Source organism: Hyla sarda, chromosome 3 (genome assembly GCF_029499605.1).
Source record: "Hyla sarda isolate aHylSar1 chromosome 3, aHylSar1.hap1, whole genome shotgun sequence".
NCBI classification, from domain to species: domain Eukaryota; kingdom Metazoa; phylum Chordata; class Amphibia; order Anura; family Hylidae; genus Hyla; species Hyla sarda.
Genome location: NC_079191.1, coordinates 331,084,886 through 331,102,928, shown reverse-complemented (window position 1 = coordinate 331,102,928; position 18,043 = coordinate 331,084,886). Strand labels below are relative to the sequence as shown.

The window sequence follows — 18,043 nt, the reverse complement described above, 5'->3', positions numbered from 1 at the left end:
GAAGTTGTAGATGAGCTTCACTGATACAAAGCCAGTAAGGGCCATACCTTAATAATACAAGCTGGGAGAAAATGGTTCTTCCAGGGTTGTAACCATATATGGAATGAGGGATACACAGACTCCTAGTGGTGACATATATAAATAGCTAGAGGGGAGATACGGCAGAGAAGAATCCTCAGAATGCCAAATCAGAGCAACAGTCATGCCCCCTTGTAGAAAAAAGGTTCCAATATCCTATTGATAAAAGCCCAACAGATGCATGACAATATAGGTATGGGAGCTACAAGGTCCCATCCAGGCAGGCTGTAGTTGTCTTCAGGTATCGTGCAGGATAAGCCACGAGGACGCCATAACTACAGTGTTGATAAGAACGATTCAAGGACAATTGTTTCTACGTCGTATCATGATCTTTCAGTGAAAGCTGCAGTGGCGAATTTGCACCTAAATTCTCATAATTGGATGTAAATGTTTGTTGCAGATTGTTTGTGGATTTGCTGTGGAAATTTTTGCTTAAAAGATGCAACCCGTATGAACTTACTCTTATTCTCTTTCTTTGCTGGTGGAAGAGAACCTTATCCATCGTCTAAGATACACTGAAACTGAATTGCAGTAATTGCCTATGTCTGTTTCACCATTGTATAAAATATATGTTGACATTTTTCAGTAATGACCTGCTTTGGATTGTACATATTGGTCATATCATCCTGCAATTAATTTGATGTTATTGAAGATGCCCATCTGACCAAATTCTCATCTGTAAAGTAATACTACTCGCTATGTTGTATCTATCTGGCAGCTTTTCTTCATGCGGTATGCCAGAAAAAGGCAAGAAAAGTCAACTCCACTTTAGGACCATTACATCATTAAGTACAGAGTGCATTTACATGTCTTAAGAAATGGACAGCCCATTTTGGTCATATGTGTACTTTTATATGGTGAAAAGCATCCTGACAGATCATGTGAATGCTGACATAACCAGAATTATATATTGAAGAGAAGAATAGGCTGCACTCACCACATGACTTATTCTGTGCTTTATTTCAGAAGAATCATGGGGTACATACAGCGGGTGCGTTCGGGGAGAGCGACATATGTTTCGTGCTTGTCTAGCGCATTCTCTGGCTCATACTGAGCCAGAGGATGCGCTAGACAAGCGCGAAACATGTCGCTCTCCCCGAATGTACCCGCTGTATGTACCCCATGATTCTTCTGAAATAAAGCACAGAATAAGTCACGTGGTGAGTGCAGCCTATTCTTCGCATCCATACATGCTTGTTGGAACTGTTTGCTGCTTGCAGGCTTTAATGCACCACCACACGTTGCTGATGTTACACCTTGCTTTTGTCTCACTGAAATTGCTCAGGACTTAACTGTTAGTAGTGCCAGTTCTACTTTCTACTTGATTGTTCTATAACCAGAATGATGTATTCTTGCCACCCCTGCTCTCACTTTAGTGTCAACCATAGTGGCTGAACTTTAGCCATGATAGCCAATGTTAATTAACGTGAACATTAACGTGAAATAGCATTCACTTTCTGGGGCTGTTTTGCAGTGTTACTTATGACCCAATTCATGTAGCGTATAATCTACTGATTCATTGTGACCTTGGAATGAATAGCCCGGAAATTCTCTATTGAATTTACACAAGAAGCCTAACTATATCTTATTGTTCTCAAGCACTCAGGGACGATATTCTAATACAAAAACCTGCTAATATCTTCTGACTGTATAATCCATATGGTAAAATATATGTAGACTAGTTTAAAATAAAAGCTGCCCTATCGTTCTTTTCTCCAATGCTATGACATGCTTCTGTTGTTGCTTGGCAAGCTTTTCTTAAACAGAAATAGATGACCAAGTGATATGTTTCCAGCAGTGTCTGTCAGGAAAAGTAGAATGTGTTGTGACAATGACAAACAGGAAATGGCGGGCTAACCAGATAGGGCAAACATGCTTATTTTTGCTTGATACAACAGCGACTAATATGAGACAGAACATCCAGAAAATATTATTATATTGACAGGCTCTGCCTGAAATGCGTCAGCAATCCAAGCAGCTCATTAACTTACAATAAGCTATATTACAGACATCTTTAATGCCTCACTGTATAAATAGGTCTAGAGGCAGCATGCTATTATCCTTTTGAGAGTTGTTGAAATGTGAAGAAATGATTCATATTTGAGACCTTACCTACTGTTATAAGCCGGATATTCATTCATTTTACACCATAAAAATAGAGTTGGTACAAACTAAAAGAGCGCAATAGCACAGGGTTACGTCTAATATGTTTTATGCTTGTCCAAAGTCAAAATCTGCTTTAACTTTTATATGTTTTTTATATGTGTGCTTTATTTTTTTTTTTATATATAAATATAACGAGCATGCTCAGCATGAAATTTAATCTTAGTTTGTGCAGAATAAGTAGTGAGCACCACTGAGGAATCGGTGGATAGATTGTGTAAAATACAAAGCAATTATAAACGATGGGAAATCCATAACAAATTATAAAAAATTATTTTATAACCAAACATAAGCTGTCGGGGACCCTTCCTATTTTGTTTGTGTAGTTGTAACTAAATGCAATGCCGCCAGGTAAATAAAACCTGCATATACAGTAGATCAATGCAGTATTTGCAGTTTTACAGTCATATGATGCCACACTCTTAAAAAGTCATTTTGCGACAATCAGGCAAACTATTAAGTAATATTATTTAAAATAAGAAATGGTGCAGTAGCAAAATGGTAGGCCTCGCATAACAATGTGTGCTGAATCATGTAGGACGTAATGATTCTGTCCTGTTTAGCATTTTTGGCTTCATGGATAGTGGTTTTATAGCCAATCGATCACACAGAAGCCTGACCCAGTGCACAAGGTGAAGGCTGGAATGGATCCACTGAGCTCTGGAGGATTGCGTTTGACCATTTGGGACAGAGCTAGATCTGACAGGATAATTTTTTTTTATTGCTGAATAACCTAATGAGGACTACAATAAACGTTGAAGGAAAAATAATTGTTGCCGGCTGTTTTAAATTATTTGGGCTCTGCCTTCTGGTTACGTTAAATAAAAATATGAAAGCTGAAGAAGCCAGTTGTATCCTTTGAAGGCCCTCTTCTGTTTAAAGGGGTACTCCGGTGGAAATCAACTGGTGCCAGGAAATTAAACAGGTTTGTAAATTGCTTCTATTAAAAAATCGTAATCCTTCCAGTACTTATTAGCTGCTGAAAACTACAGAGGAAATTATTTTTTTTTTGCAACACAGTGCTATCTGCTGACATCCCGAGCACAGTGCTCTCTGCTGACATCTCTGTCCATTTTAGAAACTATCTGGTGCCAGTTGATTTAAAAAAAAAAAAAAAGGACCCAGACCATAAGTAACAACAACATGGCATACTATTTTGGAAACTACACCCCTCAAGGAATGTAATAAGGGGTACAGTGAGCCTTAATACCCCACAGGTGTTTGATGACTTTTCGTTAAAGTCGGATGTGTAAGTGAAGTTTTTTTTTTTTTTAACTAAAATGCTGGTTTTCCCCCAAATTTTACATTTAACAAGGGGTAATAGGAGAAAATGCCTCTATAAATTTGTAACCTGATATCTCCTGATTATGGAAATACCCCATGTGAGGACATAAAGTGCACTGCGGGCGAACTACAATGCTCAGAAGAGAAGTCGTCACATTTGTCTTATGGAAAAGCAAATTTTGCTGAAATGGTTTTTGGGGGGCATGTCGCATTTAGGAAGCCCCTGTGGGGCCAGAAGAGCAAAAAGCAAAACACATGGCATACTATTTTGGAAACAACACCCCTCAAAGAACGTTACAAGGGGTACAGTGTGTCTTAACACCCCACAGGTGTTTGACATGTCTGCTAAAGTTGGTGTGAAAATAAAAAAATTTCACTAAAATGCTGGTGTTGCTCCAAGTTTTTCATTTTCACTACGAGTAATAGGAGAAAAAGCCTCCCAAAATTTGTGACCCCATTTTTTCTGAGTATGGAAATACCTCATATGTGGACGTAAAGTGCTCTGCGGGCGAACTACAATGCTCAGAAGAGAAGGAGCGCCATTGGGATTTTGGAGAGAGAATTTGGTTGGAATAGAAGTCGGGGGCTATGTGCGTTTATAAAGCCCCCCCGGTGGTGCCAGAACAGTGGACCCCCCACATGTGACCCCATTTTGGAAACTACACCCCTCACAATTTAATAAGGGGTGCAGTGAGCATTTACACCCCACTGGCGATTGACAGATCTTTGGAACAGTGGGCTGTGCAACTGAAAAATTACATTTTTCATTTATACGGACTACTGTTCCAAAAATCTGTCAGACACCTGTGGGGTGTAAATGCTCACTGCACCCCTATTTAAATTCTGTGAGGGGTATAGTTCCAAAATGGGGTCACATGTATGGAGGGTCCAATGTTCTGGCGCTATGGTGGCTTTGTAAACACACATGGCCTTCAATTTCAAACACATTCTCGCTCCAAAAGCCCAATGGCGCTTCTTCTCTTCTGAGCATTGTAGTTCGCCCGCAGAGTACTTTATATCCACATATGGGGTATGTTCTTACTCAGAAGAAATGGGGCTACTAATTTTAGGGGGCTTTTTTCCTATTCTGCCTTGTAAAAATGAAAAATGTAAGGTAACACCAGCATTTTAGTGAGACATTTTTTTTTTTCATTTTCACATCCAAATTTAACGAAAATTCGTCAAACACCTGTGGGTTTTTTAGGCTCAATATACCCCTTGTTACATTCCATGAGGGGTGTAGTTTCCAAAATGGGGTCACATGTGGGTATTTATTGTTTTACGTTTATGTCAGAACCGCTGTAAAATCAGCCACTCCTGTGTAAATCACCAATTTAGACCTCAAATGTACATGGTGCGCTCTCACTTCTGAGCCATGTTGTGCGCCCACAGATCACTTTACACCCACGTATGGGGTAGTTCCGTACTCAGGAGAAATTGCGTTACAAATTTTGGGGGTCATTTTTTTCTCCTTTTACCGCTTGTGAAAATTAAAAGTATTGGGCAACACCAGCATGTTAGTGTATAAAATAAAAAAATGTTAAACTAACATGCTGGTGTAGACCTCAACTTTACCTTTTCATAAGGGGTAAAAGGAGAAAAAGCCCCCCAAAATTTGTAACACAATTTCTCCCAAGTACGGAAATACTCCATATGTGGCCTTAAACTGTTACCTTGAAATACGACAGGGCTCCAAAGTGAGAGAGCGCCATGCGCATTTGAGGCCTATTTTGGGGATTTGCATCCACCATCGAAATACCCTACGGCAGGGTTTCCCAAATAGGGTGTCTCCAGCTGTTGCAGAACTCCCAGCATGCCTTGACAGTCTGTGGCTGTCCGGCAATACTGGGAGTTGTTGTTTTTCAACAGCTGGAGGCTCTGTTTTGGAAACAGTGCCGTATAAGACTTTTTTTTTTTTGGGGGGGGGAGGGACTGTAAGGGGGTGTATATGTAGTGTTTTACTTTTTATTTTGTGTAGTGTAGTGTTTTAAGGGTACATTCACACGGGCGGGTTTAAAGTGATTTTCTCCGACCGATCAATCACGTGATCGTGAGGTGGCACCCGCCAAAAACTTGTCAAAACCATTAAAGAGGTATTTTTCATAGATTTACAATCTTCATGTGTGCACATTTTGTTATTATTTAGCACATTAAACACTCTTCTATGGGGTATGTATTGTTTGTAATGCACTTTTACAACAGTTAATTGGTAATACTGTATCTATTACAACAATTGCTTTTCAGTGATCTATTTAAATAAAGTACTGCAGGTGTAATAAACGTATGCATCTGAATTCTAGTTATGTCCTGTTGTTACCTTTTTAATTTGCAGTACATCTGCATTAACCCCGTGACCTAAGTTGACTAGCACCATAAGTTAATGTTTATACTGAAAATTATTGTTTTATACTGTTTGTGGCCATTTATAGCAAACTGTGTTATGATACCTGTTTCTAGGTGGCTTTCCAGTGCTTCAGAATCAGAAAAGATAAATGTTACATTTCTTATTCCACCTCCCTTGTGTGGTGGAAAAGCATATGTGACCGCCTGCAGTGTGTTTACATAATCTGGAGTAAGATACACCTTGCTATATTGGCAGCACTGTTAACTATTCAGAGTTTTCCTTACAGTGTTTACCATATAATCTGTACTGACTAATATGACTAACACCACTCCACCCATTTTTTTTATTTTTTATTAAAAGAATAAAAGTAAAAACTATGGTATGACCGGTTCGGAATTTTCTAATTTGACTGATACCCTGAAAGGGTTATTTGCTTAAAGTGAACCTGTCACATTGTACATATTGCCCTATCTGAAAGTTTAATGTTGAATAAAGCAGAACGACCTTAACAGATTGATATATAGTTTAGTGGGAATTCTACTTATCCGGACCTTAGGAGTCTAGTGGGCGGTCCTACACAGTCATTAATCATTATCTCTATATGGAGAGTCATGTTGGAATGGCTGGCAATCACATTAGGACCAACCACTGGACTCCTAAGCTTAGAAAGAGCAGGAATGTAAATACATAAAATACAAGTTATACTTTATCTTTTCCCTCAAAACTATGCATTAGACTGCTCTCCTTCTTCTCTATAACATTCTATTGAAAGATCAGACACCATGTTCTGGGCTTCTCATGATACAGATGTCTGCACAAGTATGGGCGTTAGATTTCTATCTTCCGTCTTGTTCTACATGTGATCTATACCGGTTGATAAGTCACAAGACTTAAACGTCCTTGATGTGGTATCTCATCTCAGTTTAATAAGGCACATCTCAATAAGGGTTAATTGTACCATATGTCTTTTATTATGATTTAATAAGAGAAAACAGAGTGGCATGGCTATACAATTTTGCTTCAGTAAAAGAATTGACTAAACATATCTAGTTTCTGTAAAATTTTTCATGTAATGAATAGTGGGTCTAACATCCCACAACAAGCACCTATTATTAAGTGGAGTGCACAGTTATGCGATACCATGTTCAATGTGACAGATACTATTTAAAGTGAATATCCAGCAATAGAAAGAAATACACCTGGCAACTCACCATTTGATGCTTGTGTTTATTGGATAAAACGGTACATCAGTCCGGCAGACGCTCGTGCAGGGATGTTTCACAGGCTACGGTCCGTCTCTCGCGATACTTCGCGCTTCTACAGGCCTCACACTGTGTGTGTGAGGCCTGTAGAAGCGCGAAGTATTGCGAGTAATGGACCGTAGCCTGTGAAACATCCCTGCACGAGCGTCTGCCGCACTGATGTACCGTTTTATCCAATAAATACACACAAGCATCAAATGGTGAGTTGCCAGGTGTATTTCTTTCTATTGCTGGGTATTGTGTTTGAAGTGGACTGCCTTTTTACTGCACTATAAGCACCACCTAGTTACTGTGTGAACGGAATTGCTGCTTGTGGAATCGACTGGATCTATTTGAGTGCTTGAGCCGAGCAGTGTCGGGTATCTATTGTGTGGACTGTGTACTATTTAAAGTGGTTGTATTATGACTACAGTCCTTTTTGTCTGTTGGCCTCCATGATGCAAAATTGAATAGCTTTCTAAATAGTCTTTATTAAAATGTTCTACCATTTTGCTGCTATAGTATGCATGTAACTCCAAGACATAAATGGCTGTCCTCCTGTTTGGCATAGATCAGATAACACACTGGTCCTTGGTTTGTGGGCTTTGCTGTTCCATATCTACTCTGTGTTGGAAACAAAAGAAGGAAGGTAGAGGAAGTTGAACAGAGTGTGAGGAGAAAGCATCAAAGTCATCAGGGACAGCAGATCACACTGTATAACACTGGAATGTAGATAAGAAGAAAAGCACACACTTGGCAGGCAGTCCAAGGGGAGGGTATGGGAAAAACTTACAATGCTCAACATCCTCCATAAGGGAGGAGAAATCACTCATTTGGGAAACCGTATTTCTTTGTTGTGTATTTGACCATTTCTGTTCAATAGAAGATATTTTTAAATGCTATTCCTTATTTTGTCTTTAAAAACTTTAATCTAAAACTTTTTTGTCCTGTGAATGAAATTCCTCTGTATTCAGATAATTTATGGCTTGATTTAAAAGAACCTTACAGATTTCTCTCATGCTGTACCCAAGGCATGGACTAATAGGCATTTGTATGATGGTCCTGGATGCTTTTGGATAGCATATTTAACCATCAGCGCATTGGGACGGTCCTCTAATCCCCAGATACCGGCTTTTATAATATTTACCCATATTTCGCGATATTACAGATGGCTATTTAGATGTTTTGTGGGTAGTCCTTAACGCTGACTTATAGGCAGCAGTTCACTCTGGCTCATAAGTGGTAATTCATATAATTCACAGCCCTAAGTGGTGATTCGGTCATGAGAATGCCAACCATGCTAATAGTTATCTGTAGACAGGGAAGGGGTGAGGGGCTCTTCTGTGTTTTTCCTCCCAGAATTTAAGGGTGTTATTCTATGAGTCATGTGTATAGCAAAATGTTGCTAAAAGCTGTTTTCAAGTCGAGCATTTTTATTTTTTTTAATTTTTTTGTGTGTCACCGTTGGTGCTGGTGGTCTGTATTGGTACTGGTCATAATTAGTGATGAGGGGCAGGGGCCATACTCGAATTATCAATATTTTTGCGAATATATGGACGAATATTCGTCCTATGTTCGCGAAATTCGCAGTCGCTAAGTTCGTTCTCTTTTTTTTTTTCATGCGAAAATCATAATGAATTTGTATAGTGCGCTTGCGCAATTATATCTTTCACCTAAAAGAAGGCAGGGATCAGTGTCTTCTGGAAGCGCTGATATTCGTGAATATTTGCATATTCCCATATACGAAATATTCGCTCTCCACACAGACTCACACAGTAAATAATATTGGAGCCTTTTTTTGGACCACAAGTTGGAAGCTGGGAGGGATGATAAATATTTTTTTTTTTTTACACAGTACACATCATTGTTGTGATGTGTACTGTGAAGAAAAAAAAAAAGAATATTCATCATCACGAATATATATTGCGCTATATTCTAAATATTCGCAAAGTGCTGATATTCGCAGTAAAAATTAACATTTCGAATATTCGCACTCAATACAAGTTATAATCAGTCTTCCCCCTTCTTGCAGCTGTAAATATATTATTTTTATTTTCCTCTGGTAAAAAGAGTCATCTTAGCTAGAATACCATGCTACTTCAGTGGCTCTGGTCTTCCCTTCTCTCGAAAATCAGAAGCTTGCCATATCTTTGACAAACCTGCACATACTGTATGACACTTCTATTTGTATGGCTGTGATGCTGGTTTTTGGGTTTGTATACACAAGGTCATGGAAAAGACCTGGGTGGAATTTTTTGTACAAAGTATGGTAGCTTTTTGTTTTCCTTTTTTCTGATTTGCACCGCACGCTGCAGTGTTTTTTTTTGTTTTTTTTTCAAACATAGATGGGATTTACCGGGAGGGGTGCATGGTCGCTTTAATTTCACCAGAAAATCTGCATGACTTCTAACAGAAATGAATGGTGGCATTGCTTATTGTGCACATACAATTAGAGATGCACCAAAGCCAATAAGAGGACTGTGCCTCTTAATAAACTTGAAGGTTCTTATGCCAATGTATGTTTGCTTTAGACCAGTCTATAAAGTGCAGGTTTATATTACATTCCACCATAGTGGCTTCTGATATGATTATACTAAATCTGCGTAATATAACATTTATGCATGCTATCTAGACATTTTAGGGTGATTTCCCCCCCCCCCCCCCCCCACAATGTTTTAACCACATGCCATGTGATAGCTTTGTACATTATCTGTAGTTGTTGATAGTTCTCAGCACCTTGTAGTAACCCTTAGCATCCCTAAGCCCCCAGTTGAGTTTATACTTACTGTGATACAGAAATGTGGCTGTACTGTATTAGGCTTGTATGAAATTCTGACCATCTTTTTCTTTGTGAGAATTACCAGCCGTATATTAATATGATTTTGGGTAAATTTATTAGTAAATAGGTCAGGTTGGTCTAAAGTCATGAAGCAAAACCCTTTTTTCTGGTTTTCTAGTGATTGTGGTGTTTGAGTTTGGTTGTGGTGCAGACACAATTGTGGTACAACCCAATAAAAAACGTGTTCGGGAACACAACAGTAAATCTGGAGTAGGCATTTCACTCTGTGGTTAGCTCTGGGATCATCCTTGACACAGCCACAGGACACGTTTCTACTTCATTCAGCAGGCAAACACATTTTTTTTATAGCGTGCCCGACTATCAAATGGAGGGCTTTTCCCTGCCAGTTATAACAAGCGTCCTGCAACCTTTACTCACTGTTCAAACACACAGTTTACGGCCTCCTGCCTTTTCTTATTAGACTTGTTGTCTTTCTCATACATGAGAATTAACACTTCAGCTGTGTTAACACAACTTGTCACAGTCCACTTTACTGTTGTGGGTCACTCACAGGACCTGGATGTGTGCTCCTTGCAAGGACCCCTGGCCTCCCACTCACAGCCACCCTGCTGTCTTCTGGGGAGAGTCCAGACTACACTTTCTGGACTTTTAAAGGGGTACTCCAGTGGAAAACTTTTTTTTAAAACTCAGCCGGTGCCAGAAAGTTAAACAGATTAGTAAATTACTTTTATTAAACAATCTTAATCCTTCCAGTACTTATTAGCTACAGAGGAAATTATTTTCTTTTTGGAATAAAGTGCTCTCTGTTGACATCTCTGTCCATTTTAGAAACTGTCCAGAGCAGCATGTTTGCTATGGGGATTTTCTCCTACTCTGGACAGTTCCTAAAATGGACAGAGATGTCAGCAGAGAGCTCTGTGTTCCAAAAAGAAAATAATTTCCTCTGTAGCATTCAGCAGCTAATAAGTACTGAAAGGATTAAGATTTTTTAATAGAAGTAATTTACAAATATGTTTAACTTTCTGACACCAGTTGATTTAAAAAAAATAAAAATAAAAAAAGTGGTTTTCACTGCAGTACCCCTTTAAATATCTGCCCTTCCTGCTGTTCTGTGTTGATTAGGCACCTGATCAGCGTCTCTGCTAGCTCACCTAGGATAAAGGTAAATACACACTTTTATTGCCAAACTGCCACACTGGGCTATTGTGTAATTTCCTTCCGTATTTTGGTGGAAATCCTGCAGTAAAATCTACAGCTTTAAATTTTTTCATCTTTGCTGTACATTTGCTGCTAAGGATTCTAAAATAGAGAAAGAAGAAAATAAAGTCAGTGGGTTTAAAATCTTAAATAAATACATGTTATTGTATATTTATTGTGACTTCCCTATTGAAGTCTGGGGAAAATCCACAAATAATCAATGTTTTCACAACATAAATTTACACAATATGGATTTAAAATCTGCACCAGAAGTGAGGTTACTTTCACACTGCCGTCATGTTCCTGCCTTTTGACACCGTTATTCAGCAAGAACGGATCATGAATTAACGGATCAAATAACTGATCACAACAGGTCATAACGGATGGCCAGTGTCCTTTATTTTAACGGACATTCTGTTAAAATAATGGATATTGGCCATCCGTTATGATCTGCTATTGTCCGCAAATTTTTACCCAGTTTTGACTTTCGGTTTGAGAGACTTTTACTCAGCCTGCTCAGTAGCAATAACGGATCATAACGGAATATACAAATAACGGACACTAACAGATGCAATTTGTGGACATCCGTCATCCATAGACTTCAATGTTACATTTTTAACATCTGTTATATGTCCGTTATTTTTGATGGGAGAAAAATTAGTGCATGCACTGTTATTTTTCCCCTAAAGAAAAAAAAAAAAAAAACGGACTAGAATCATAACTGACTGCAGCTGTTGATAACGGATGCTCAAAAGATCCCATTGACATTAATCAGGAGTTCAGACCGGGAGAGCATGACTGGGATCATTTATAGGATGACAACGGCAGTGTGAAAGAGGCCTTAATTTCCACACAATCTGTTCTGATTTTTTTCCCCCTCCGTGTATGGATGAGATTTGTCAGGATCTTATGCACTTTGATGATACTGTAATATGCTACAGATTTTCCACCCACATCATCAAGCAGGAAATCAGAGTGTTTCAACACATGCATGTACATACACGTGCCAGTTATACAGATTTGTGAATTACTTCTGTTTAAAAATCGTAATCCTTCCAGTATTTATCAGCTGCTGTATGCTCCACAGGAAGTTCTTTTCATTTTGAAATTATTTTCTGTCTGACCACAGTGCTCTCTGCTGACACCTCTGTCTATGTCAGGAACTGTCCAGAGCAGGATAGGTTTGTTATGGGGATTTTCTCCTGCTCTGGACAGTTCCTGACATGGACAGAGGGGTCAGCAGAGAGCACTGTGGTCAGAAAAAAATGAAATTCCTGTGGAGCATACAGCAGCTAATAAGTACTGGAAGGATTAAGATTTTTTTGTAAGCAATTTACAAATCTGTATAACTTTCAAGCGCCAGTTGATTTTGAAAAAAACATTTTGTTTTCCATCGGAGTACCCCTTTTAAAAGCTTCAATACAAGGTGTTTGAACTCCATTTTGATTTAGTTTGTTTAGTATATAACTTTTACACTTTGTTGTTTTTCTCTCCAGGTCATCCAAATCACATCCAGGGCCAGTTGTCCACATCAGTGATAATCCAATGGATGAAGGAAAGGTAGGGGTTAATTTTATTCAGTGAAATAGTCCAAAATCCTGTGCCAAACAGATTATTTAGTTAAAGGAAATCTGTCATCATTGTCACCTCCACTTAATTATCGGTACAGACAGGTGACACTGATGACAACAATACTTACCTGATCCTGTTCCATGCTTTATTTCTTTCCCAATCTTAAGACTCATCTTTCATTCTGGCCCCAGAGCCTCGTGACATCACTGCTGCTGTTTGCTAACAGCGGGACCCAGCAGAAAAAAGCAGCAGTGATGTCACGAGGCTCCACCCATTCGGGCCTGGAGCTAAAGATACCGAAGAGGATAGCTTCAGAACCAGAGCACGGAACGGGACCAGGTAAATATTGTTGTCATCAGTGTAACCTGCACTACCCATCTGTACCGACGGGTTAGTGCAGGTGAAACTGAGGACAGATTTCCTTCAAGTTTGGTATAATAAATAACAGAATGTTTTTGCAGATCACTTTTCTTTGCTAGAATGGTCAACAATTACAAAGAATCATGGAAGTCAAACACCATTCCCTGGCAAAATGTAGCCTTGTTACCTGATCCATGTTTCAAACATGAATCAGTCTACTGTTTCATAGCAGATGTACATAAGGCTGTCCTAGTGGTGTCTCAATATTCACTATTCTGCATGTACTTTGGCAGTTTTACACATCTAGCAGCTATGTCAGGGTTTTTAAACCTTTTTCGGCTTGGGGAACTCCTCAAAAAAAAAAAAATTTTTTTGCGGGGAACCCCTACCAAAGTTGGCAAGTAAAAAGAGAAAAAAAAGGGGAAAATAACCCCAATGCAACGCTCAATATCAATTTATCTGTGGGTATGTAGATTACAGTCCTGATTTATACAGCAACTTACAAGTGACGTCTTCTAAAATCAGTGTCGTTCCCTTCTCTTCTGCATCTGGTCCGGGCCGTCATGACTATTTCTTCCAGCCACAATTCTTCACCGTTAAACTGTAAAACAAACCTATTAGGCTCCCCACTTTTCCAGCATCCGCCTCCAGATTCTCCTTTTACAAGTGAGGAGGAATACAGGGGCGTATAGGTGTAAAGGGATAACAGAGGGGTGCCGAAAGGTGTACATGGGGGACAGGTGTGTAGAGGAATATACATGGGTGCGAGGGGTGTACATGGGTAACAAAGGGGTGTTGGAGGGTGTAGAGGAGTGTTCAAGGGTGACAGGGGTGTAGGGTGTGACAGAGGGGTGCACATTGGTGATAGATGGGTGAAGAAGAGTGTACATGGGTGACAGGGGGGTGTAAGGTATGACAGAGGGGTGTACATGGGTGACGGGGGTGTAGGGTGTGACAGGGCTGTACATGGATGACAGATGGGTGTAAAAGAGTTTAGAGGGTGACGGGGGCATGAGGGTGAAAGAGGGGTGGCCTTGAGTGACAAGGTGGTAACAGAGGGGTAGACAGGGGTGAGAAAGGGATAGAGGGGTGAATAGTGAGGGTTGGACATTGGTGATATGGGGTTAGACTGAGGGGTGGTCAGAGGTGTGGTGGACATGAGTGACGGGCAGACAAGGTGGACATGGATGACAGGAAAGTGGACAAGGGTGAAAGGGGGTAACGGGGGACAAAGAGGATTTATCCCCTTTCGGCCTCTGCGCGCCTGTGAACTCACTCATGGCGCCGCAGGGGGATGCTGTGTGTGCGCATGTACACGCAATGCGCACACAGGCTTCCCCCCCTGCGCCGCCGTGATTCACAGGTGCGCAGGCCAGGGTGGGAGATTTAAAAAAAAAAAAAAAAAGAGGAAAAATTGCCTGCCTGAGCCGGTGGAACCCCTGGATGTTCTCGACGGAACCCCATTTGACAATCACAGAGCTGTGTTATCCACGTAGTTACAGATTTGACAGAAAACAAAGTACATCAAATCAAGATCTACCAGGCCTTATTGATGTCACCATGGAACTAGACTGCATAAGCTTTCAATAGAAGGTAAAATAGGCACTTATTTGGTTTGGACAGCAGTCATTCTATCTAGAGGAGCACAAATATTGCAGGACAGAGTACACAATGGAAAAAAAAAAATTCTTCGCAAAAGCCATAACATTAAAAATAAGAATTTCATCCTGCAGCTAAATGTAATAAACTTTTGATTGGCATGTTTAAGGACCAGAATTGAAAAACTGCAGTGGAGCCTGCCTCTTAAAATGTATGTCATGGGTTTGTTCAATGACCTTTACCATTGAACTTCTCATACATAATCTGCAACATAAGTATTCTGCTTTTAGCAACAAAGGGTAAATGAAACGAATAGTGCTCGGACCTTGTAATGTCAGCTTTGGCCCTTACAGCTGATTTCGGGGGCGATGACTGTGGGGAGTTTAATGATATAATTTTTTTGTTGACATGACATGCTATGCTAATGACATACTATGCTGATGTACACTGCTAAAAAAAAAATAAAGTGAACACTTAAACAACACAATGTAACTCCAAGTCAATCACACTTCTATGAAATCACACTGTCCACTCAGGAAGCAACACTGATTGACAATCCATTTCACATGCTGTTGTGCAAATGGAACAGACAACACCTGGAATTTATAGGCAATTAGCAAGACACCCCCAATAAAGGAGTGGTTCTGCAGGTGTTGACCACAGACCACTTCTCAGTTCCTATGCTTCCTGGCTGATGTTTTGGTTACTTTTGAATGCTGGCGGTGCTTTCACTCTAGTGGTAGCATGAGACGGAGTCTACAACCCACAAAAGTGGCTTGGGTAGTGTAGCTCATCCAGGATGGCACATCAATGCGAGCTGTGGCAAGAAGGTTTGCTGTGTCTGTCAGCGTAGTGTCCAGAGCATGGATGAGCTACTAGGAGACAGGCCAGTACATTAGGAATTGTGGAGGAGGCTGTACGAGGGCAACAATCCAGCAGCAGGACCACTACCTCCACCTTTGTGCAAGGAGGAGCACTACCAGAGCCCTGCAAAATGACCTTCAGCAGGCCACAAATGTGCATGTGTTTGGCATTTGCCAGAGAACACCAAGATTGTCAAATTCCCCACTGGCGCCCTGTGCTCTTTACAGATGAAATCAGGTTCACACTGAGCACATGTGACAGACGTGACACATGGAGACGCCGTGAAGAACGTTCTGCTGCCTGCAGCATCCTCCAGCATGACCAGTTTGGTGGTGGGTCAGTAATAGTGTGGGGTGGCATTTCCTTGGGGGGCCACACAGCCCTCCATGTGCTTGCCAGAGGTAGCCTGACTGCCATTAGGTACCGAAATGAGAACCTTTGACCCCTTGTTAGACCATGTGCTGGTGTGGTTGGCCCTGGGTTCCTCATAATGCAAGACATTGATAGACATCATGTGGCTGGAGTGTGTCAGCAGTTCCTGCAAGAGGAAGGTATTGATGCTATGGACTGGCCCGCCCGTTCCCCAGACCTGAATCCGATTAAGCACATCTGGGACATCATGTCTTGCTCCATTCACTGCCACGTTGCACCTTAGACTGTCTAGGAGTTGGCTGATGCTTTAGTCTAGGTCTGGGAGGACATCTCTCAGGAGACCATCCTCCACCTCATAAGGAGCATGCCCAGGTGTTGTAGGGAGGTCATACGGGCACGTGGAGGCCACACACACTACTGAGCCTCATTTTGACTTGTTTTAAGGACATGACATCAACGTTGGATCAGCCTGTACTGTGGTTTTCCATTTTGATTTTGAGTGGGACTCCATATCCAGACCTCCATGGGTTGATAAATTTGATTTCCATTGATAATCTTTGTGTGATTTTGTTGTCTGTTTGTTGTTCAGCTATATAAAGCCAAAAATATTTCATATGATTAGTTCATTCATTCAGATCTAGGATGTGTTATCTTAGTGTTCCCTTTATTTTTTTGAGCAGTGTATATTCTACGTGCATAGGTGTGATTCCAGCGTTCCTAAATCGGATGAACATATGCTTATCCCATCTCACCCATGTTTTGTTATAGTCCCTCTTTCCCTGCCAGCAGCAGAGTCTCTGTAAATGTGCAGGGAAAAGCCAGTCCCATTGCATTCACTTTTTTCACTTTTAAGACATTGTTGCAGTTATTAAATTAAACAATTTGCATTATATTTAAAGAGAAATTGTGTCAGCTTTAGATTATGCTTATTGCTTAGGCATGGAGGCTGGGGAGGAAAAATACATTCTTTCTGTGACTCAACAACACTATGACACTATAACTCTATGACACTTAAAGTTACTATAAGTTTGTCTGGCAGCAGGATACAGAAAAACTAAGAGTGCAATCTTGTTGCCCGTAACTAGTGCCAAAGCCTGACATCCCATCCCTTAGGTCCCATTCAAGTCTATGGAATTTCCGGAATGGGACATTAGACAGTCTGCTTGATCATGTAACAAATGGATTGCACTTTTAGTTTCACTGACCAAAATTATAATTCACAGTAGGGTGCTATAATGGTATAACCAATGTACCAAATGTATCAAATAAATTCACAGAAAGGGTACAACATGTTAAAACTTAACCTTTTAATGGTATAATGATAAAAAGAGAACCCCATTACAAAAACAAAAAAAGGACCCCTACAGAATATAGTATAATGTCAAACATATCCTGTATTAGTGCTCATGTAGCTAGATGGAACAAATGTCTTACAATGTCTCGTTTGATGTATTACGAGAGTGGTAGGGGTAGTCTAGGTGTATACCCTAGTAGTCCCTATCCGGGGGGGAATATGTGGTGAAACTACCCCTGCTCGCTCATGGACGGTCGGAGCACTAGCCCTAATAAGGGCAACCCCTGCCCCATTCTAACTCTTGGAGTCGCCCTAGAAGTCCCTCACAATAATTAATATCACCCTTCGTACAACCTAACACGTTTCCACCACATAAGGTGGGTTCATCCGGGGTTGAGACACAATAAATGAAAGTGCACATGCGAGATAGGGGAGCTGCTAGTAAACACAGCTCTACTAATGTTAGTACAAGATAAGTACAGTCCAAGTAAACAAAACAAATAACCAATGAGTACCAGCTCAAATAAACACAATGATTATAAGCTAGTCAGCAGCAATTAAGGTCCAGTCAACAAACTCTTAAAATGCATTACACAGTTAAATCACCACTTTTAAGTTGAAAATATAACTTAGTTATATAACTACTGTAAACATTACTACACTTCAAATGAATCAGCCTTCTGTACAGTGGTCAGGTAGGCAAATAATAAGGTGCAGATCACAACAGTAAGGTGCAGATCACAGAAGTAAACAATCATACACTTAAAAGTGCACATCCAGTAATGCATATACATGCGACCTAATGGCGAATAGTCCGGACAGACCTAGCTGATTACTCACAGTATCAGAAAATCACAGTGGCAGTTCAGGAAGCG

General features: G+C 40.3%; 1 protein-coding gene across 4 annotated transcripts in view; it reads left to right on the top strand.

Annotated features, from left to right (window-relative positions):
- Positions 1-18,043, top strand: part of STXBP5 (syntaxin binding protein 5) — a 530,024-nt gene that overhangs the window by 224,045 nt on the left and 287,936 nt on the right. For all 4 annotated transcript variants that reach the window (XM_056567305.1, XM_056567304.1, XM_056567306.1 and 1 more), the window contains one exon: positions 12,604-12,667. In XM_056567305.1, the coding sequence (XP_056423280.1) occupies positions 12,604-12,667 (64 nt within the window). The remainder of the gene's footprint in view (positions 1-12,603; positions 12,668-18,043) is intronic.